Source organism: Ostrea edulis, chromosome 3, assembly GCF_947568905.1.
Source record: "Ostrea edulis chromosome 3, xbOstEdul1.1, whole genome shotgun sequence".
Classification (NCBI taxonomy): domain Eukaryota; kingdom Metazoa; phylum Mollusca; class Bivalvia; order Ostreida; family Ostreidae; genus Ostrea; species Ostrea edulis.
This window is the reverse complement of record NC_079166.1, coordinates 84,712,645-84,737,644: the sequence shown is the minus strand read 5'-3', so window position 1 is coordinate 84,737,644 and position 25,000 is coordinate 84,712,645. Positions and strand designations below refer to the sequence as shown.

At 35.8% G+C, this 25,000-nt stretch overlaps 2 protein-coding genes across 2 annotated transcripts in view; both read right to left on the bottom strand.

The window, feature by feature from the left end:
• The window catches only part of LOC130052939 (uncharacterized), a 63,900-nt gene extending 49,120 nt beyond the window's left edge, over positions 1–14,780 (bottom strand). The window contains exons 1-2 of the mRNA XM_056159227.1: positions 14,010–14,780; positions 13,441–13,671 (exon numbers count right to left, since the gene is read on the bottom strand). Of these exons, the coding sequence (XP_056015202.1) occupies positions 13,441–13,671; positions 14,010–14,553 (775 nt within the window). The 5' untranslated portion in view covers positions 14,554–14,780. The remainder of the gene's footprint in view (positions 1–13,440; positions 13,672–14,009) is intronic.
• LOC125673012 (uncharacterized) overlaps positions 1–25,000 on the bottom strand; it is a 1,263,960-nt gene that overhangs the window by 298,313 nt on the left and 940,647 nt on the right. The gene's annotated exons all lie outside the window — the stretch shown is intronic.

Genomic DNA, 25,000 nt, shown 5'->3' with positions numbered 1-25,000 from the left:
TTGTCTATTAGTGTGTTTGTGTTTTGTCTATCAGTGTCTGTATGCCTGTGGTTTGTCTATCAGTATTTCTTTGTTCTGTCAATTGGTATGCCTGTGTTTTTTCCATCAGTCTGTCTGTGTTTTTTTCTATCAGTATATATGTGGTTTGTCTATCAGAATGTCTCTGTTTTGTCTATCAGTATGTCATTCTGTGTTTGTCTATCAGTGTATCTGTCTGTGTTTTGTCTATCAGTATGTATGTACTTTGTTTATGAGTATATATGCGTTTTTTCTATCAGTATGTATGTAGTTTGTTTATGAGTATATATGTGTTTTTTCTATCAGTATGTATGTAGTTTGTTTATGAGTATATATGTGTTTTTCCTATCAGTATGTATGTAGTTTGTTTATGAGTATATATGCGTTTTTTCTATCAGTATGTATGTAGTTTGTTTATGAGTATATATGTGTTTTTTCTATCAGTATGTATGTAGTTTGTTTATGAGTATATATGTGTTTTTTCTATCAGTATGTCTGTGTTTTGTCTATTAGTATATATGTGTTTTTTTCTATCAGTATGTCTGTGGTCTGTTTATGAGTATATATGCGTTTTTTCTATCAGTATGTATGTAGTTTGTTTATGAGTATATATGTGTTTTTTCTATCAGTATGTCTGTGTTTTGTCTATTAGTATATATGTGTTTTTTTCTATCAGTATGTATGTGGTCTGTTTATGAGTATATATGCGTTTTTCTTTCAGTATGTCTGTGTGTTGTATTACACTATGTATGTGTTTTGTCTATCAGTGTCTCTGTTATTTGTTTATTAGTATGTCTGTGTTTTGTCTATCAATATGTCTCTGTGTTATCTATTAGTCTGTTTGTTTTTGTCTATCAGTCTGTCTGTGTTTTGCCTATCAGTATGTGTGTGTTTTATCTATCAGTATGTCTGTGTTTTATCTATCAGTGTGTCTATGGTTTTTTCTATCAGTATGTATGTACGTTGTCTATCAGTGTGTATATGTTTTTTTTTCTAATAGTATGTATGTACTTTGTATATCAGTATATTTGTGATTTGTATATCAGTATGTATTGCTGTGTTTTGTCTATTAGTATGGTTGTGTTTTGTCTATCAATATGTCTGTCTTTTTCTATCAGTATGTATGTACGTTGTCTATCAGTGTGTATATGTTTTTTTTTCTAATAGTATGTATGTACTTTGTATATCAGTATATTTGTGATTTGTATATCAGTATGTATTGCTGTGTTTTGTCTATTAGTATGGTTGTGTTTTGTCTATCAATATGTCTGTCTTTTTCAATCAGTATGTATGTACTTTGTCTATCAGTGTATATATGGTTTGTCTATCAGTATGTCTGTGTTTTATCTATCAGTATTTCTGTGCGTTATCTATCAGTAAGTCTGTCTGTGTTTTGTTTTGTCTATCAGTATGTATGTATATTGTCTATCAGTCTGTCTGTGTTGTGTCTATCAGCATGCCTGTGCTTAATCTATCAGTATATATGTTTGTTGTCTAACAGTCTGTCTGTGCTTTGTCTGTCAGCATATCTGTGTTTTGTTTATCAGTATGTCTCTGTTTTGTCTATCAGTATGTCTCTGTTTTGTCTATCAGTATGTCTGTGTTCTGTATATCAATATGTCTGTGTTTTACCTATTAGTATGTCTGTGTTTTGTCTATCAGTATGTCTGAGTTTTGTCTATCAGTCTGTCTGTGTTTTGTCTGTCAGTGTGTCTGTCTTTTGTGCATCAGTATATATGCATTATGTATATCATTATGTCTGTGTTTTATCTATCAGTATAAATATGTTTTGTCTATCAGTCTATCTGTATTTTGTCTATAAGTATGTATGTGTTTTGTCTATCAGTGTGTATGTGTTTTGTCTATCAGTTTGTCTGTGGTTTGTCTATCAGTATATACGTCTGTGTTGTGTCGATAAGCATGCCTGTCTTTTATTTATCAGTATGTCCGTTTTGTTTATCAATATGTCTGTCTTTTCTCTACCAATCTATCTGTATGTCTGTGTTTTTCTATCAGTACATCTGTCTGTTTTGTTTATCAGTATGTCAGTGTTTGGCTATCAATCTGTCTATGTTTTGTCTTTTAGTTTGTATGTATTCTGTCTATCAGTGTGTATTTGTTTTGTCTATCAGTATGTTTGTGGTTTGTGTAATAGTATCTTTCTTTTTTTTTCCAGTATATCTGAGGATTTTTTTTATCAGTATGTCTGTGTTTTGTCTATCAGTCTGTCTGTATTTTGTCTATCAGTCTGTCTGTGTTTTGTCTATCAGTAAGTCCGTGTTTTGTCTATCAGTTTGTATGTGTTTTCTCTATCAGTATGTGTGTGGTTTGTGTAAAAGTATGCCTGTTTTTTCTATCAGTATGTATGTGTTTTATCTATCAGTATGTCTGTGTTTTATCTATCAGTATGTCTGTGCTTTGTCTATCACTATGTCTGTGATTTGTCTATCAGTATGTATGTGTTTTATCTATCAGTATGTGTGTGTTTTATCTATCAGTATGTGTGTGTTTTATCTATCAGTATGTCTGTGTTTTATCTATCAGTATGTATGTGTTTTATATATCAGTATGTGTGTAGTTTGTCTATCAGTATGTCTATGTTTTGTCTATCAGTATGTCTGTGTTTTTTCTATCAGTATGTATGTGTTTTATCTATCAGTATGTGTGTGGTTTGTCTATCAGTATGTCTGTGCTTTGTCTATCAGTATGTCTGTGTTTTGTCTATCAGTATGTCTGTGTTTTGTCTATCAGTATGTCTGTGCTTTGTCTATCAGTATGTCTGTGCTTTGTCTATCAGTATGTCTGTACTTTGTCTATCAGTACGTCTGTGCTTTGTCTATCAGTATGTCTGTATTTTGTCTATCAGTATGTCTGTGTTTTGTCTATCAGTATGTCTGTGTTTTGTCTATCAGTATGTCTGTGTTTTGTCTATCAGTATGTATGTGCTTTGTCTATCAGTATGTCTGTATTTTGTCTATCAGTATGTCTCTGTTTGGTCTATCAGTATGTCTGAGTTTGGTCTATCAGTATGTCTGTATTTTGTCTATCAGTATGTCTGTGTTTTGTCTATCAGTATGTCTGTGTTTTGTCTATCAGTATGTCTGTGCTTTGTCTATCAATATATCTGTGTTTTGTCTATCAGTATGTCTGTGTTTTATGTATCAGTTTGTGTGTATTTTGTTTATCAGTATGTATGTGCTTTTTCTATCAGTATGTCTGTATTTTGTCTATCAGTATGTCTGTGTTTTGTCTATCAGTATGTCTGTATTTTATCTATCAGTATGTCTGTGTTTTATCTATTAGTATGTATGTGTTCTGTCTATCAGTATGTCTGTGTTTTGTCAATCAGTATGTCTGTGATTTGTCTATGAGTCTGTCTGTGGTTTGTAAATCAGTGTGCATATCTGTTGTGGCTATCAGTGTGTATGTGGTTTGTCTATCAGTATATTTGTCTGTGGTGTGTCCATAAGAATGCCTGTATTTTATTTATCAGTATGTCTATAAGAAACTGTTTTACTTAGGTTACTGCAAATTTGCTCAAAATATTCCTCTTTCACCATCCTTGAGGTATAAGACCCCTACCCCCTACACAAAACCTGCATATTATTCCAAACATAGATATACAACTGGCAGATTTTTAGCATAGACCTGGAAATGGGGTGATCTACGAAAGGCTATTAGTATCATGTAAAAAACATTAATTCACATTGCATTATCTCGTAATTACCAGAAAAGATCTCGTTATTACGAGAAAAGATCTCGTAATTACGAGAGAATCGTCTCATCGTTACGAGAAAAGATATCGTAATTACGAGAAAAGATATCGTAATTACGAGAAAAAATCTTTTAATTACTAGAAAATGTTCTCGTAATTACGAGAAGATATTGATATAAAGACGAGTTGTACAACTTATGGATAATCTTTTGGAAACGTTTAACACTACAGTACAAACCTGACGCCCAGGCAATCCCAGAAAGTAGTCCTGGGGACTGCTCTGCGACTGTTCTCTGAAAAAGTGGGACTGCCCTGGGACTACTGCGGGACTGCTTTAGAAAGCAGTCCCAGTGGTCCCAGCAGTCCCTGGGACTGCTTTGTTCAGCCAAGCGTGAATGAATCACGTGATGTTATGATTGACAAGAAATCCCCGCCACTGTGTATTCAGAATATACGCAAATCACTTCAGTATTTTTTTTCACCGCTTACTGAGGCACTTTCACCAGACAACTTGAGAAAATAATGGATGGAAATAAAATAACAAGAATATCTCCCTACATTCGGCGGCTGATAATTTTAATGAAAGATAATGGACTGAATAATTCCCAAATACTCAAATCCATAAACAGAGAAAATAATGATCTTGTATTCAGACAAGGAATGTCTATTCGGGAACATTCACTTTACAAACACTGTACCTTCGATTTCAGGTTAAAACAACATGTACATATACACTTTGATTGGAATCCTCATAATTATTTAAATCTGTCTATATGCTGTAGTGAAATTATACAATTTTACAATGCTGACAATAAGTAGCCCATATCTAGCCAATCAATACATTTACATATCAAAAATACATGTACACGTAAGTGGAAAGTTGTTTTTGCTAGTTTGGAATAGATGATAAGTGAAAAAATCATTTAGGCGACTTGAAACACATTTATTTCAATAACTCAGTCAAGAAATAAATATAATTATGCTACATAATTTTCAGAACCCAAGATACACGTCACATGTATTAAATATTTAAAAAATAAATAATGAATAACAACAACAAAATTGCCTGGGACGTCAATTGATTTTATGTTGTGAAACTGTGGTTATCAGACTTATAAACTCTGCATGTATCTTTTTTCACTCGTATTCATAAACTATCATTTTGTTATAAATTCATGAAAAAGTGTCACACAGGTATTTTGAATATGTGTTGTTTTCATGTATAATGTATTGTCTTTCTCTCAAATTACATTGTAAGCCATTTATCTTCGATTTCGACTACCGTATTAACGCTCTCCAGCCATTATCGACAATGTTTATGGATAATCTCACTGTCGGCTTTGCTCCTCCCCTAGTTATTTTAACCCCGCCTACTGGGACTGCTTTTCGGTTTGTTTACTGGGACTTGGGACAGGTGCGGGACGGCTCTGGGACTGGTGCGGGACTGCCTTAGGACTGGTGCGGAACGGCTCTGGGACTGCTCAGCAGTCCCAGAAAGCAGTCCCCAGGATTGCTCTGGGACTGCTTTCTGTCAGGTTGGGTCTGGTTGGTACTGTATTTCTCTTTTTGTTGATTGGTCAGGAAATCGAAATGATCTCATTCAAAGTGTGTGTGACGGTACATATTGTCGTCCGGTGTCGAATGATTTAGGAAACTATAATTTTCGTTCCGAGTTATCATTTACGTACCAGTCCGCGTAAGTTTAGTTGCGGTCATAATCACACTTTTAGAAACATGAAATGCATATATTTACGCACATTTCTTATGGGTTTTATTTCTTTCATCGGGTTATACAATTATCAAAGACTAATATCATTAGAACCGGAATATCTGTACGTCTAGTTTTGTGTTTTCAAAATTTGTCAGATCAACAGGTGTTTATTTTTGTTTTATTACGGAGGTTTGATCTCCAATTCAAAGGAATGTAAACTGGAGGTGTGAAACCTGTATATATGTAGATAGAGTTGTTACATGACTACTTATATATGTACCGACACAAACCCTCACCATTATTAGATGTACATGTAGCAACAGGTACTGATCTACATGCAGGAATGAGACTTCTTGAACTAAGTTTGGATTTTTATTTATCTATTATATTTTTACAAATCTAGATTATATATATACTCAAAGGTATGCAATATTTTTCTTTTTTATTGATCAATCAATGATATATCTGTAATGATCAAATAATTTCGTACTGGTTACTTAATATATTGAGTACGCGAGCGAGAGAGAGAGAGAGAGAGAGAGAGAGAGAGAGAGAGAGAGAGAGAGAGATGACACTAGTCCCTGTATATGCATATTACTAAGGAAGTAAAAACAAAAGATGCATACACTTAAAGCGCTAGATAGTGGTTTGTTAAAATAATGATATTTTCATATTATAGATATTTTAAATTGAAATTTATCAATATATAAAATGAAACAAGTCAAACGTGTAATCATTTAATGAGATTAACAAAATGGTTATCGCGGCCTGCATTGATTATGGTATTGGAATCGTACAAGCATTCCAAATATTCATTCGCATTAAACAATTAAGCATTTAACTACAGCTAAATATTCTCTACATAGATACATATAGTTATCTTACCCCCCCCCCCCTTTCCCATCTATCGCGGTCGGCGACAATATATTCCAATGTTTATTGTCTCCGACGACAGTATGTACCGTGATGCAAAAAATATGCCTTGTCTCAGCGCATATTATCGTCAGCGACAATATGTATAGTATATGCACCAACGGACAATATGTACCGAGAGGGTACGTGCATATCGTCGCCGAGGATAATATGTGTCCGACAATATGTACCATCATAGTGTGTACTTAACGGTGGAATTACAAGAATCTTGAACTTTCAAATTTATACACATTTACTTTAAGCATTATGATAGTTTAACTTTATCATTAGCTGATATCATCCTAAGATTTAATTGATTTAATTAATTGATAGTGCAGAAACCTACAATAATAAATCGTCGTTTTCTTTCTCTTGTACTTTGAATGCATGAATAAACTTTCGGTCGGCAAGTTAACTTTCTAAAATGTTATTGGTCTACTTGGCATGCTTTGAATGGAATGTGATTTCTTAGATTTAAAACAGAATCAAAAACACCCGACGGAATGAGGAGAGGAGAGTTCGTATAAAGAAAACTATCATGTGACCAATATTTACATATTTTTCTCGTAATTTCGAAATAATTATCTCGTAATTACGAGATATTTTCTGGTAATTACAAGATAGGGGAATGCAAATTTATTTTTTATGATACTAATAGGCTTTCGTAGTGAGCTGTGTGTTGTCATCGTTGTTTTGTTTTTTGGTGGGGGGATGCACTAACCTTACCGCATTGGTTTCTACGAAACCGTATCACTTTCATCACTGCAAAGAACAAGGTACGGTTTTAGCCAAAATCTGCCCTGTCAAGAAAATTCACCGAAATACTAAATCTGGTATTTGAGAATGTGCCATTTATGAAAATGGCCATTGTTATTCTTTATCTTCCATAGCAGCTGTAATAAAACTCTGTATTAAACTGACGACGTCAACAACTTTGAAGTTAATTTTGACTTAATGTACAAGAGTTATCCCCAAGCGATGTTTTGAGTAGGAAAATAAAAATTGTATAACACATAGAAGTATTAATTTTTACTAAATGCGAAATTAATGGTTTTTGTACTGATTTCAATAGATCAAATCAAAGAAAGATTTATATACCGGTAAGAGCGATTTCTTATTTCTGTCTCCAACTTCCTTTATTGTGGCGGATTTTAAGAAAAATTATGTTTATATTTGTCAGAGTCTTGCGTGCATTCGGGAAAAAATGACGACATTAAAGGTGGCTCAAATTCAAATCACTGAATTTTATGCAAAGTTTGGGTTATCACCAATGTAATTCTTCACGAATCGGAACACAATGGAATTCATCGGTATTTGTTTTTAATTGGTATATGCAATATTCCATGAACCTTGATGATAAAACATCATAAATGTATATTTTCAATATTATATGTGTGGTATTTGGAGCAAAATGTCATTTCATACATGTGGGTATACTCAGGAAAAAAATGAATTGTATCTGAGAAACTAGACACAAATTCGAAGGGGAAATAATTAATAAACGGTTACGGAGATCAGTGGTAGAGCATTCGCCCCGTACCCGGGAGGTATAGTGAGTTCGAACCCCGCTCATGCCATGGCCACATCGAACCTGAGACGTAGAGATACGCCTACATGTGCTCTTCCACAAAAGTGAGAATCACGGGTCTTTCAGATAGGCAGCTGATGCCACCACGAGTGTGTCCAGGGGTCCGTGTTTGCCCTACTCTTCATTTTGTATTCTTTATAGAAATTATGCAAATTGATCACTATTCGATATCTTCAGGTTTTCATGACCTTAAAAAGGGAGGTCCTGTGTCACAACAGGCGTTGGCACGTTAAAAATCCAATGTTGTAGCCTAAGCATAAGGTTTATATGTGGTACTTCATATACAGCTGATGACCTCTCAATTTGAGTGAACAGTTCTCGAAAGGACGTAAAATAAACAAACAAAACATGAAAAACTTTTAAAGTAAAAATGCTCCCCCCTCCCTTTCTTTCTCAAAAATGTACCATGCCTCAAAAAGACCGTCTATCCTACACATATGCACACACACTTACACACACCACTATCAGACCCAGATTTCTCCACACACACCCCTCCAAAAAAATATAACGCCAATGTGTTCGGAGCGATACGAAGCTTGTACAACCCAACACTTGGTTGACGCAGCTCAGTGTCATTGTATCCACTTTTGCCCAAAGAAACCCTCTTATAAGTTGTAAAATACAAAAACCATTCGAGAGTTTATACAAGAAAAATAAAACTTGAGTCTTGCTACCCCCCACCCCCTCCCCCATGAAAAAATAAAACTATTGAAATATAAACTGCATTTTCTCATTATGCAAGTATATACAAACATACATCGTGTCCCGTGGCGATCCGGGTTAGAATAGGTCCTTAGTATGCCCCTTGCTTGTCGTAAGAGGTGACTAAATGGGGCGGTCCTTCGGATGAGACCGCAAAAACCGAGGTCCCGTGCCACAGGAGGCGTGGCACGATAAAGATCCCTCCCTCTTTAAAGGCTGTAAACGCCGAACATAGGCCTATACATTTTGCAGCCCTTCACCGGCAGTGGTAACCCCTCCATATGTGTGAAATATTCTTGAGAGGGACTTTAAACAATTTTCAATCAATCAATATACATACATCGTATATTTATCTTGAATGGAGAAAAACAAAATTTTGACGGAATGCTCAATACTGCGAGTCTCGATATTATATTTGTGTATATGTATATATCTATATGTTGTGTATTCGCTTTGTGTAAACCCCCTCCCCCGGACTGCATTTTATAGTAGTAGAGAAAGATAGATGAAATGTAATTGTAAGTGATACATTGGATGCATGTATTCAACCCTCTCCAATGATACCAAAATCCATATTTTTATGTGTTTGTCAATGTTTTCATGAAGTCCCCCCCCCCTCTTTTTTTTTGGGGGGGGGGGATCTATGTGTAGACCTATATCTATTTCAATCCTTATTAATTAAAATACACATCGTAATACGAGTAACACATATAGCAAATTATCTTTCAGGCACCTTAATTATATTATTTAAACATAATTTTAATGAGTAACATATTTTTAATTTCTTCTAGGACTAATGCAAGTAAAAAGTGCCCTGCGGGAAATGTACATGTATATTAATCCTTATCTCCGCTCGCGTACTCGTACAATCTAATTAAAATTATGTGAGTTATGTATGTGAGTACGCGAGCGGATCTAACATCTAATTTTAATTAGATAATCCCTATCTTAGCTACACAAACTGTTTTTGTTTTGTATTGTGTTTTAAAAAATGAAAGTGAATTTGTGTCCACCAAACAACGAAATAGTTTTGTAGCCATTGCAGATATAGTATAACACTGAACCGACCCCCCCTCCCCCCAAAAAGCCCAAACATCAGATGAATTTTGCACCACTTTGTACCTCACGGATTGTCATGACATACTGTGCGCGTTGTATGTATTTATTACGGAAGCCGATAGGTGCCAGAGTATAGAATTAATATCTATTTAACTGGCGGCCGCCACTTAATTTAATTGGCGGCCGCCACTTATTATCTGGCGGCCGCCATATATATTAACTGGCGTCTTCCATATAAATTAACCGGCGATATTGGCAATCTTGCAGATGACGTCCTTTTCTGGAGGATCCTGCAATGAACACCTTGCACCGAGGTCATTTGACAATTGATCGCCGCACACACACTCACCCACCCACCCACTCACACACACATGTATATGCACACAGGGAGTGAGAGAGAGAAAGAGAGAGAGAAGGTTTTGTATATATATATATAGCGTAAATCTATATGGGATCCGGATTAGAATAAGTCCTCACTACCCCTTGCTTGTCGTAAGAGGCGATTAAATGGGGCGGTCTTTCGGATGAGATCGCAAAATCCTAGGTCAGGTCGCAAAATCCTAGATCCCGTGGCACGATAAAGATGCCTCCCTGCTCAAAGGCCGTAAGCGCCGAACATAGGCCTAAATTCAATACAAAATAACGTCCTAATGCAGAAAGATCTGACTCAAACCACACAATATAGTGAAAATATGCATAAACTTTTTGCATGGTACCAAAACTGCCGAATAGCGGAGCTTATTGTTTACAAACAAAGTGAAAGCGATTTTCAGAAAATAGCCATGTATCCGAAAAATCAAAACAAAACTACCCCATTCTGGGGACTTTAAAAATTGTGTTCAATTGTTGTGTAAACTCATTTTTCATTTAATAAAATCTGTAAACTTTAAACAATTGTTCTTCTTTCATTATATAACTGGGGGAAATATCTGGACTTGTATAGGTCATACACACACGAAGTCCAATGCGACTTTCAGTAAATCAAAAGCCAAAGCGAACGTTCACACGGTATCTGCTCAGATTGACCTCCCCATCTGGCCAGCGTGACCCCACTGACCCCTCAAAACTCCACTTATTTAAATATATGCACTCAAACTGCACTCATTTGACCCGTCTATAAAACCTGCACTCAAAACTGCAATCAGTTGAACCGACTATCGAGCCCGGTTATACTACTCTCATATACATCGTATGAGGGGTGGGGTGGGTGTAGTTCATTGCACTTTTTTTTAATTCATCACTTCAAACATCTACTTCTTTTAGCTACTATTTGAAAAATGAAGGGGGGGGGGGGGGGGGTCCTTGGTACGACATTTAAAATAAAAAAAAAAATCTTCAGTAGAATACAAGTACAAAAGAACTACAATTCAACTTTAGCTGTTTCCTTTTTGTAATTAATAATTATCGAAAACACAGCAAATTTCATATTGAATTCCTAACAAATCAGATAGCAAAATAACGGGAAAATCTGTATTTTGTCGTCTTGTCAACTTTTCGTTATTTCGAGGCGAAAACTCGGTAATTATCGTTTTGTCGTCTTTTCGTTTTTTCATCTTTTCGCATCGAAAGGACGACAAGCGACAAAGCGCCAAGCGAAAAGAGGACAAATTAGGTCGCTAATTTGCGGGGTTTATTTGTCGTCTTTTCGCATATATTTTCGAATTTTCGTTCTGTCATTTTGTCGTCTCTTCGTTATTTAGGGGCGAAAGTCACTAAATATATTTTTGTCCTCTTTTCGTTCTGTCGTCTTTTCGCCTCGAAAAGACGACAAGACGACAAATTGTAAAGTGGCACAAATCAGCCACCATGCATGGGGGCATTTATTCGGACGTTAAGTATCTATTTTTTAGTTTTCCTAAATGGACGCGGGATAAAATGAAATGTTGGATATTCTATATAGTAAATTTTATGTACTTTCTGTAAGTTATATTTGTTAAAATATTCATGTTGGAATAATGTTTAAAAAGACGACATAAAATGGTAGAATTGTTTAAAAAGCGCGACATTTGTAGAATAAGGATATTTCATTGGACATCGATAAAATTAATCTACTTCATGGATATACTCAGAATTATATAATACTGGCATCCACTGTGTTCCATGATATATGTGAATTATTAATGTAACGGGGATAATCAACTTCCCCTTGCATTTGGGCATCCTGCTGGTCATGATGACTTGTATTGTCTATCTACAAACACGGGACACCGCTGTCTTTGTCATTTTCAAGGTCGCTATGTTACGTTTGAAGTAATTATTTATCGTATTTAAATAAGGACGTCACAATCATATACCATTTTTTCCGTTATTTGGCACAAAATCAATCATGGTATCAATCTGTAAATAAAGCGTAGGTGTATTTTATGTAACGCGGGACATCGAAAAATGATGACATCTGCGTGTATATAACTCCGTAATTGTTTATGAAATGCGTATAAATAATATTCTATATAAGCTATTGTCATTATTATATATGTTCCTTGCCATTGATCTATGAAAGGGGAATATACGAACAGTGAGCAATCCCATAACTCTTATAATCAATACAAAGTAGACAGTTGGGCAAACACGGACCCCTGGGCACATCAGAGGTGGGATCAGGTGTCTAGGAGGAGTGAGCATCCCCTGTCGTCCGGTCACACCCGCTGTGAGCCTTATATCCTAATCAGGTAAACGGAGTTATCCGTAGTCAAAATCAGTGTGCCAAGAACGGCCTAACAATCGGTACCAAACACGACAGACAGCATTTGACCCAATTATAGGTTGTATTGACGAACTAGATCGAACTAAATTGTATAAAGCATTATCTGATGCGCGTATGAAAGTAACACCAGTACCGTGCGCGACGTCATTATTATTATTATAAATAATAAGATACCAATAGTTAAATTAGAAATGAAGTGGTAGAAGTTATCAACAATTCAGCACCACCAGTTATAGTTGTTTAATGACACACTCCCTGTATTACCGAAGCTTAATACCTCTTTCATAAAGTCAATAAACAATCTCCATATAAGTACACACTGTATTATGTCTAAATGCATGTGTGTCAAAGACGTCTTGTTATGGGGGGGGGGGGAGGAGGAGGGGGGTGCTATACACCCTGTGTGTTCTTTTCATAAGTTGCTCGCTACATGCAATACCTCTGTCAATGCCGAAATGATAAGATCCTTGTATACCGCTGTGAAAACCTTTAACCTAACAATCAACTTATGATGCATAATTTTAAGATAAAATTGTTTTACTGATTTGAACATATTCAGGAGAGAGAGAGAGAGAGAGAGAGAGAGAGAGAGAGAGAGAGAGAGATAAGCGGAGGATTATTTTACAATGGGTGAGATACATGTTATACACTACCCTAGTGCTTTTTAAGCACACACCCCCCCCCCATTTCTAGAGGCATCTAAGTGTTTATGTTGTTTTGGTATCGTCCTGAACATGTTAAGTGTTTTCTGTAAGCCGTGTTGTTGATGATGTAAATATCACAGTGTGGGTGGGGACCTATACAGATTTCTTTACATTAATATTACTTTTGACTTACTGTGTTTTCTGTAAGCCGTGTTATTGATGATGTAAATATCACAGTGTGGGTGGTGACCTATACAGATCTCTTTACATTAATAATACTGTTGACTTACTGTGTTTTCTGTAAGCCGTGTTACTGTTGATGTAAATATCACAGTGTGGGTGGGGACCTATACAGATCTCTTTACATTAATATTACTGTTGACTTACTGTGTTTTCTGTAAGCCGTGTTGTTGATGATGTAAATATCACTGTGCGGGTGGGGACCTATACAGGATCTCACGAAGTCAGTTCTCTCATATCGCCAGAGCCACTTGACGTGTTGTACACTGCCCTGTGATCCGCCTCTGATTTGTTCACACTCCACAGTCTGCTGTAATTCCTCTAAAAACGCTCTTCGTTCCCCCTCACTCATGCGTACTTTATTTAGAGGGATGTTCACTGAATAATATATAAACAGGTGTTGATTAATTACACATATTCAACATTCAACATTTTTAGAAATGAATAATAACAATAAAATATATCTCCTAACATCAATCCCGTGACGTCATATAAATGTACACCGTTGTGTCTGGTTGTACATGTTGTATGTACATTTCTTTGTTTATACTGCAAGACGATATTACAGAACAATGTAATCATTTATATCTCATTCATCTGAAATCAATCAATAACATATTTACATTGAACATTGATAACAAGGAAGTATAATTCACATGACTGTATATAGACTGCTGGGTGTAGATTACCAAACGGTTCATTTACTGCATACTTACAGATCCGTGACACTTCATCACAGATATCCGTGTCCTCCATGGTGACGTGGGTCAGTATGTTCATCTGTAGACGGTGTATGAGTACGGAATCACAGTCCGAGTAGTTACAAATGACACATTTCTCTCCAGACTTCCTGGTGTATCTCTGTGATCTCAGATACCTCACTGCTGTAGTATAACTGGATAACTGATACACGGGGAACAGTGTAATACTACTTTGTATATCACGTTCTGTAACACGGTACATGGTCTCGTCCTTGGCGTCCTCAGTGATGTCTACTCCGTCCTGATCCCAAAGAAATCCACGTGACTTCAGTCCATCCAGAGTCCGCTGTGCCTCCTCACTTGTTACACTGTTCTCATCATATATCACCTCTCGTATCTTATTAAGAATGTCCAGACAGTCTGTATTAGTAAAGTCGGGGATACCGGAGTCAGAGCACAGAAAACAGAATAACACGCACACCTCGTCATCAGACAGGGAGGAGAACTGATCTGAAAATGTAGTATGACACAGTAACACAAGGTTATTTATATTCTTCATATGATACTTTTAATTAAAACATGACTGGAGAACAAAAAATATTAAAGCTCCACCAGACTCAGAGATTCGACTTATCACACGTATCCTCATCATAATAACACGGACAACTGTAAAGCTTAGTAGATTCTATATTAAATACATCTACATACGTTTTAAATAAAATTGTTTAAGGAAGGTGACCAATGTTTCTGTTCTGTTTTAAATTAACGTTTTATTACTGTTTTACAATTTTTCAAAAGTAAAAAAAAAAAAAATGAAAATGATTTTTTATTGGTGTGTTTCATAAATGTTTTAAAACATTCTAATAATTAATAGACAATGTAAAGATCTGTTCTAAGTATGTTTCTGGAACCACATACAGCAAACTCACTTGAATGACATTTCCCCAATATATGTATTACGTTTATATAATAGCGGGGCCTTGACAGTACTGTGCAAATCTGAAAGTGTCACATGACTGTCTCGTTCATTGTCACAATTTTGACAATAACTATAGCGCGACCATGGTCAATTATTATAGGTGACCTCTGATGTGTACTCATTGAGGCGATTCACGTAATCCATGCACTGATTTTGTCTTTTTGTACTGCATGTGAGTGTTACTGTACTACTAGCAATGTCAAAATCTACTTTTACTACATGGACCAGCGTATTATACCTGGATGATGCATAATGAGAAATATGGAATGAGAGTACCAAACCCCCGCATACGTAACTCGGACGCAGTTTACCCAGGATTGAGCGGAGGTAAAAATTTCTAGGTGTTGCGTGATTGGCTAATATCAAGAGTGAAATTAATTGAAATTTAAAGAAATATTACAGAGGTTCAAATTAAATGTTAGGATGAAAAATTATCGCAAAAAATCGAGAAATGACTGAGGAAATTACCATGGTAGGAGTGTGCTTGAAATGAAGGGTGTACTTTACTGCAGATTGCTATGTGTTGTAAAAAGTACAAATATGGCCTATAAAAGGCACGGGACCCTATATATTTTTTTTCGTTTTTTATTAACACTTGGAACGAACTTTGAAATGTTTGCGGTCATTTATTTAAAATTAATATAGTTAATTAGTGAGACTAAACCAGTCGTTATAAAAATTAACCTCAAACAAATTGCAACAAAAACAAATTTTGTTATAATCAGTTAAGTGTGTATATTTTGACGACATATCAAAAATCGACAAACATCGACCAAGCAGTTAATTTAGAAATTAATCAAGAGTATTCCGCATTTTAGATGTAACAATAATGGCATACGCGGAGTATCGCACCTGTAAATCTTAGTCAACACGAAGCAGTCGATGCAAAGTTTTTATAATTTATAATTTTGATTTGATGTTTTCCGCCAAACTCAACAATTTTTCAGTTATATGGTGGCGCCCAGTTTTTATTGGTGGAAGAGAGAACCAATGTACAACTCACCTGGCAAGAGACCACCGACCTTCCGAAAGTAAACTGAAAGACTTCCTCACTTACCGGCGCGAGCAGGATTTGAACCCGCGCCGACAGAGGTGAGAGGCCGTGTGATTTTGAGCGCGATGCTCTTTTTTTTTTTTTTTTTTTTTTATCTTTCATTGATCAACATACAATTTACACCACAACAGTCATCACAATGAATATCACAGTTTCAGATCTGGTTTAACATTTTACAATAAAACCATGTTAAAAGATAAACAGCTTTTGAAATCTCAACATCCATTCTAAGGTAATGGCGAATGTTATTAATTTGCTGACAAACAGACGGACATACCAAAAACTATTCGCGCCCCGAATTTCCGATTACGAGGACATACATGTAAAAATGAAATTGAACATTTTCTTTTCAACAGCATTATTCTTGTATTGATATTTAGAATCTTTCAGACGGGGTAGGGGGGTGGACGAGAGTGCGATTTCTTTTTGCGTCGCCATCAACAATAAATATTAATCTCTCGACAATTATAAACAAAAAAAATAAGGACATTATTCAGGCCCGTAGGCAGCATTTTTCAGGGGGGGGGGGGTACATAGACTCGCGTTGCGAGTCTATCACCTCGCACCGCGAGGTGCCACTACGGCAGGGGGTCTGGGTATTTGGTGCAAAATCCTGCAATCTAGCAATTTCCTGGCACTTAATTTGAATTTTGGAATCATGCCTTTTTTTACTATGAATTTTCATGATTTTCAAAAAAATCCCGACTTTAATAGTCACAATTCAAACAAAATGCCGACTTTAATAGTGTTTAGTAGTTTTCAAAGGGGCTCAGTGGTATTATACAAGAAAGTACGTGTCACATAATCAATAGAGGTTGTTACCTGAAATAGGTGTTCTCCATGTGCTGTACTCTCCAAGATATTGCTTTGTCCACTCTGGAAAAAAAGAATCTCTTAAAGTTTTCGCCATGAGAGCTACGATTTGGAAATCATATTTATTTGGATAACAATTTTCTAAAGCTGTTGAACAGACCATTTCTGTCGAATGTAGACATTTTGAGCATTTCTTAGAAGCACGATCTACCAACAACTCATACATTTTTATTCTATAATAAGTAGGTTGGAAACATTAGGTGTAATTAATAAGATGTATTTGTTTGATTAGAACATACTTTTTTACTTGAGGAGAGTTTTCGACAAATGTAGGTATGGATTTCACATTGTCACTGAATGCGCTATATGATTTACTTCGTAACACCCACATTGTCCTCGTTCGTTATTGTATGTTCCAAATCAACTTAACCAACACAGTGCGAAATAAATTATTTTTTCATTCATATTCTAACATTGTTATATAACCAGCGTGTCAAAAGTTTAAACAAGTGATACGCTATTACAGAATGTGGTTGTTTACTAGTAGGACTTAATACGAAAACAAGTTAAAGAAATATAACGGCATTTTATGCTGGTGTGGACTACCGTAGGCCTAATCATCAAAACATAAGGGGGGGGGGGGGGGGCTATTCTAAATTAATAGCTACAGCAATTTTTGCTTTTATCTGAATTGTTTTCCGAGTACTTGTAAGTTGTAGCTTTTTAGTGAATTATGCGTGTAGCTGGAATAAACGTGGATCGGACCATCTAACTTATGTTAAGTTTAACATAAAAAGTTGAGTAATGATTGTCAACTTTATGTGCGTTATATTTTGAAACGCTATATTTCATCCCTTACAGAATCTGATGGTTTATTTCTGTGTGCAATTTTTAGAACTGTCTCATTAAAGGCATATTGTAAAACGTGGATTAGATCAGAACTACTTTTGAAGCTCTACATTTTATAATTGGCATTGGGACCAGAGATGCAGTCAATTTTGTGAATAACAGCATATTGTAATTAGCTAGAATTTAATTTAATTAGTCTGGTTAAGTTCAGATGTTCAACTCCCTTTTACGACAATGCCATAGTTAATTGATTGTAATGCCTGTACAGTTTCTTACCGTAACCGAGGAGGCAAAGGGTATTTGAAAACCTTTATGTACATTATATTTTGAAACGCTATATTTCATCCTTCACAAAATCCGATAGCGTATTTCTGTGTGTAATTCATATAAATCAGATTTTGTGATTTTCACATAAAAGGCATATTGTAAAATGTGGAATAGTCCAGACCTACTTGTGAAGCTCTACATTATATAATTGACACTGGGACCAGAAATGCAGTCAATTTTGTGAAAAACAGTAAGTTGTAAGAGGAGTACAAATTATTTCAGTAGTCTGGTTAAGGTGTTCAACTTCCTTTTACGCAGTGTTATGTTTTACTTCATTGTGATATATGTACAGTCTCTTACATGTACCCTAAACAAGGAGTCAAACCCTTTTTTTTTTGCACAGTAAGATATTTAATGACGAAACTCGAAAACCAGTTTTACGATAGTCTCCAAAGCCTCAGAACCTAACAACCCCGGTACAAGGAGGGTAGAGAAAGATCGATCAGATTGCCATCATCTCATTCCCCTGACCAATGGTCGTAGGAGAGACATGGTGGACGATCTATATGTCATTGAACCTCATCTAGATCTGTCTCCTTCCACTCTAATCAGGGTGGGGTTGTCAATTCGAGTCCACTCTTTTATGTTGTCCATCCAGCTCTTCGCCTGTTGTCCACGTTTGCGGCCACCTTCCTAAGTTACCTGTAAAACTATCACGGGTAGGCTGTTGTCCACATCTTCCAAAGTTCCTCTGTAAAACTGTCACGGGTAGGCTGTTGTGGCAATGATGTATCCAAACCGAGTCAGATGAATCCTTTTCACAAGCACTACGAGGGGTTCTTGCGAACCTGCCTTTGATGTTTTCTCTAGGAGATCCCCAGCAGTTATCTGAAGCACTTGGTCTCAAACACTAGAACTCGTCTGGTCCAAAGACCATAAACTGAGAATATACTTCAGTCAAAATTTTGATTACTTACATCTTAAGATCTATCTAGCACAGATTATTTAAAAAAATACAGGTTCGTAAAAAAAAAAAATCAAATTCAAACATATACTTAAAAATTATTTGTTTATAACAATTAATTCAAAAGTTAACTGGATTTGAAATTGAAGAATATTATCAGTTGATGGTCTTGAGGCCTGGTCACCTCAGCAGGCAGGGTCCAGCTCTCACAGCAGTAGAGGGGGGGGGGGGCAAGGACATTGTAAAACTTAGACGGTACCAATTTTAATGCACCAGATACGCATTTCTAACAGTCCACCAGCAGAGGCCTCGATCGAGGGGGGGGGGTTAATGTAAAAATTATACTTTGTACAGTGTAATGTTTGTTGGAAGGTGATGTCTTCTCAAAATCTTGCCGAGTTTTGCCATGCTGGATGTTGCAAAAGCGAATCTAGTTTTGATTATAGTGGTAGAGCGGCCGTCGTTTGTGATTGTAGCGCCAGGTTATTTGAAAGCGTCTATCTCCTGGAACTGCTGAACGTTTATTGTGATTTGATTAATTGATTGATTGATTGCTTTTTTACTTTCCGTCGAGAATTCCTCACTCATATTGAGAAATCATAAACTGTAGGTGAAGTACCACACAAATAGACCGATGCTTAGCGTTCAGTACCGTAGCAGTGAATGTTCTTTATTGTACCAACGCCTGTGGCGACACGGGACTTCCGTTTTAAGGTCATATCCGAAAGAACCGCGATTATCACTTCTAAATGCCAAGTGTTTGACAAAGAAGAAATCACAGCCTATTTCAACTTCTTAGGTTTAACACAGTCATGATGCAAACCGTGCTCGAACTCATTACCTCCCGGTTATAACGCGAACTCTCTATCACTGAGCTATCGTGATCGGGTCAATGGTGATTTGTGATTTGTTCAGAGGTACTGTTTGCGCTATTGACTATAACCTTGCTCGTTTCACTGATGACCATTATGTCATAAGCCCCTTATCTGCTTATCAGTCTGTTGGTGAGGTCTTACATTCCAATATTGCTACTCTCCCTCTGATGTTGTAGGCAAACCGTAAGTTGTTGATCGTTCGACCACCGATGGAGATTCTGGACTCAAAGTCATATTGCGTCTCTCTCATTATGCTTTTCAGGAAGAACTTAAACAGGGTTAGATAGAGTAGGTTCCTAGACGAACTCCGACCGTTGTCTTAAAATACTCGCCGATGTTACTGTTGAAGAAAACTGCGCTGTTGAAAGATTTGCACAGTGACTGGGTGGCTTGGATCAGTCCCTCCTCGATGTCAAAGACTAACAAAGTGTGCCCAAGTCCTTTGTACCACAATCTATCGAAGGATTTTTAAGTCTATGAAATTGTGGTACAACTCGTTTTGATGGTGTAGGTGTTTTCCCATCATAATGCAATAGCTGAAAATGTGTTCGACAATGCTTCGAGTTGCGATAAACCGCGCTTGTTCTTCTGCCAGATCTTCTTCGGCTTCGTTCCTGAATCTGGTGAAAATAACTCTTAACTTGATGTTACTGGTGGGACTAATTAGGATGATTGTCCTATAGTTTTAGCATTGTCTAAGGTTTCCTTTATTCCATAAAGCCAACGCCAAAGAGGACAGTGATCAAGCCAAGAAGCAGCTCAAATAGATAACAGCAACTACGACTCAAATAGATAACATCAATGACGACTCAAATAGATAACATCAACTACGACTCGAATAGATAACATCAACCGCGACTCATATAGATAACATTAACTACGATTTAAATAGATAACCTCAACCACCACTCCAATAGATAACATCAATCACGACTCAAATAGATAACATCAACTACGACTCAAATAGATAACATCAATCACGACTCAAATAGATAACATCAACTACGACTCAAATAGATAACATCAATCACGACTCAAATAAATAACACCAAATACGACCCAAATAGATAACATCAATCACGACTCAAATAGATAACATCAAACACAACTCAAATATATAACATCAATCACGACTCAAATAGATAACATCAACTAAGACTCAAATAGATAACATCAATCACGACTCAAATAGATAACATCAATCACGACTCAAATAGATAACATCAATCACGACTCAAATAGATAACATAAATCACGACTCAAATAGATAACATCAACTACGACTCAAATAGATAGCACCAACTACGACCCAAATAGATAACATCAACTACGACTCAAATAGATAACATCAACTACGACTCAAATAGATAACATCAATCACGACTCAAATAGATAACATCAATCACGACTCAAATAGATAACATCAATTACGACTCAAATAGATAACATCAATCACGACTCAAATAGATAACATCAATCACGACTTAAATATATAACATCAACTAAGACTCAAATAGATAGCATCAGTCACAACTCAAATAGATAACATCAACTACGACTCAAATAGATAACATCAATCACGACTCAAATAGATAACATCAACTAAGACTCAAATAGATAACATCAATCACGACTCAAATAGATAACATCAATCACGATTCAAATAGATAACATCAATTATGACTCAAATAGATAACATCAATCACGACTCAAATAGATAACATCAACTATGACTCAAATAGATAACATCAATCAAGACTCAAATAGATAACCTCAATCACCACTCAAATAGATAACATCAACTGCGACTCAAATAGATAACATCAACCACGACTCAAATAGATAACATCAACTACGACCTAAACGCCCCTAGACCAATTAAAGACCCAAGTTAACATCAACCACGACTCATATAGATAACATTAACTACGATTTAAATAGATAACCTCAACCACCACTCAAATAGATAACATCAATCACGACTCAAATAGATAACATCTATTACAACTCAAATACATAACATCAACTACAACTCAAATAGATAACATCAATCACGACTCAAATAGATGACATCAATCACGACTCAAATAGATAACATCAATCACGACCCAAACGCCCCGAGATCAGTTAAAGACCAAATTTAAGCTATCTCCCTTAAAATATACTTTGACTAAAATAGAAACATCCACTAGTCAATCAAATATGATACAGTTGTTCAGAACCTGATTCTGCTAAGTGCGTTAACAGGGTATCCGAGATTGAATGTTCTGATAACAATTTTAAACTGCAAGCTTAGCAATCCCATTGATACATACAAGGTGAAGATAACGAACAGTGATCAATCTCATAACTCCTACAGGCAATATAAAATAGATAGTCGGGCAAACCGCAAACTTATTTTTTTGTATTGTCTTTATTGATGAGTTGATGATTACCTGAACTAAATATCTGATCATTAGAAATAAATCAGTCATAGCCAAATCGTTTAACGGAGAAAATATTTTCGCCTTAAATTATCATATAACTTTCCGAAGAAAAAATGGCTGCGGTTCTAGCTTTATCTGCTTATCATAATTTGGATCGTCGCAGTGACCCGATAAAAAGGACAAGACGTTTTGGCTAATGCTATGAAACAAATTATTGATCAAATCAATAAATGAAAATAAATGGATTGATGCATTTTCATTTCCATTTCGAAACGATGAATTGGTAAATTTGTAATGTATTTCATTTTCCGTGCATTTCCTTGTATATAGCAATTAGTATTATTGAAGCAATTTTTTTTTCCACTTACGTTTTGGTACAGCAGATTTTAGCAAAATTATCATTGATTCTGAAACACGATTCATATAGGATTGATGTACGAAAAGCCGTGCTTTTTAACATATTTTGTAAAAAAAAAAAAAATATATCGGACAAAACTTGGTCAGCATTATTCTCCCTTTTGAGAAATTTAAGAGCTGGTCCCTGAAACTGAATATTATATTTCTGTTGAAAATTGAAAACAGTTTGTTAAAAGTAGAAACTAATTTTCAGACAATCAGGAAGTATTTTTGACGGTATAACATTGTAATGACATGCCTTTTAAATATGGGATAAAGAGGTGTCAAATCATATTCTGAATATATCAAATACGTTTACCTGATGAATTAGGGCTAGAATTTACATCGACATTGCATTTATTGTTATGCAGGAAAACAAAATCAAACGGAAGACCTCCTCGTGTCTAGTTATTGTCATTATAGTCGTGCAAAACTCCTCATCAATCCAAGTTTTAAAATATGCAACAAAATCAAATAGCTTCGAATGTTATGTTAATTGATATATCAGATTTCAAGCAGCATTGCTCACTAATGTAAATTATTAAAAATACATGCAAAGTGAAGATAACGAACAGTGATCAATCTCATAACTCCTACAAGCAATACAAAATAGATAGTTGGGCAAACACGGCCCCTGGACACACCAGAGGTGGGATCAGGACCCATATTTACTAAAGTTCGGAGACGTAATCGTAAACGTAGGATTTACGTCTGACTTAAGATTAGAGTTACGTACTGATAAAATGGTATTCACAAAACCGTTCGTAGCCGCAAACGTAACTTACGATGTATGATTGCACTTACGCGTGCGCAGTGGCTATTTTCACTTCGAAGCGTAAAAAGTGTGAATTTGCTCATTTACTTTGAATTCCCTGCGCTACCGCCGCATTATGACGAAAAAGAACACATAACTTTGTGAGAAAGCAACGAATTTCAACGTATTCGTATGTCTGCCAACGGCATGTCGATCAACTGTACCGTTATTCAGTGTTGTTTACAAATCCAAATGGAAGATTCATCAAATTTAACGCATTTGACTTGTGCATGGATCTGCGATGCTGTAGGTGTTCAAAAAGAAGTCGGCATGGACTGACAAGTAAGTTAAGTTGTTTGTGTAGTAATAACCTTAAATGTTTTACCACTGACTACTCGTCACTAGGCCCCTAAATAATGTTAATCAGGTTGGGAACACTTCCCCTATAGCGAGATATTCTCGCTATTTTAAAACGCGATTATCCCTCTCTAGCGAGAGTAAATATATCCTATACAACAGAGAAAAACACCCGTGGAATACATCTCTTCGTGTTTCACGTGAAAAGAAGAAAAAGTGCTAAAATGTGTGATGCTTCTGCAAATATATTAATCAAAACAAAAACACTCACGATGTGTATTGGATTTCAGACTGCTTCTCTCTTATGAAGCAACTTTGATATGAAATTTCTTGACTATGTTGTCAATTTCATAGAGACAATTCGCTTCATGTTGAGTGTGTGTCGCACTTATTCAGCGTTGCACGGGATTTGCCATTATTTTCAATAAAGACACCAAAACAGTTTATTTCTCGCTAAAGAGGGATAATCGCGTTTTAGCGAGAATGTCTCGCTATAGGGGAAGTGTTCCCAACCTGTCAAATTGACTTCAAGGGGATTCAGTACATGACACACATCGCAAAATCACAATCCCTTATTCATTTTGTTCTCAACCTATGTAGCTGCTATAATGCCTGGATCTTAATTTCTAAATAGTGAGCACATATACATATGTGTTAGTTATTTACAATTGTATATGTGCCCACTATTAACACATTAAGACACAAGCTCATTTGTGTACATGGTAACTTCAAACTTTTGACAATACCACAATTGAAATTCAAAATTATTTATCCCATTTTTTTAATTTCATGACTGGGACAACATCAATGCAGTATCATAGCTACCTGTACACATTTACGCACATGCTTTCACATCATTTCGCAAAAAGAAAAACAAGATTATTGTTGGAAAATTAATCAAAAATATACATTATATATACAGGCACTAATTCTAAAATGTGTGATTTGTACGTGACCCTTTATTGCATGGTTATAAAATATGAAAATTATTACTGCTTTATCAATATATACTCTGGGCGAACAGGTAGATAGGGTGAATGGACTCGGTACCAGATGAGAACAGTTACAGTCTCTTTTAGCATCATTTCAATTATTGCTTGTGCACATATATGTGCAAAACTTTCAGAAAATATTGTGAAACAAAATCGCATTCAAATACAGTTGTACAACTGTGTGAAGTCAGTGTTAATTTTTTAAATGTAGAATAACATTGACTATATATTAATTGGAGATATTAGGTGTGATATACATGTAACATGCACTAGATATCCA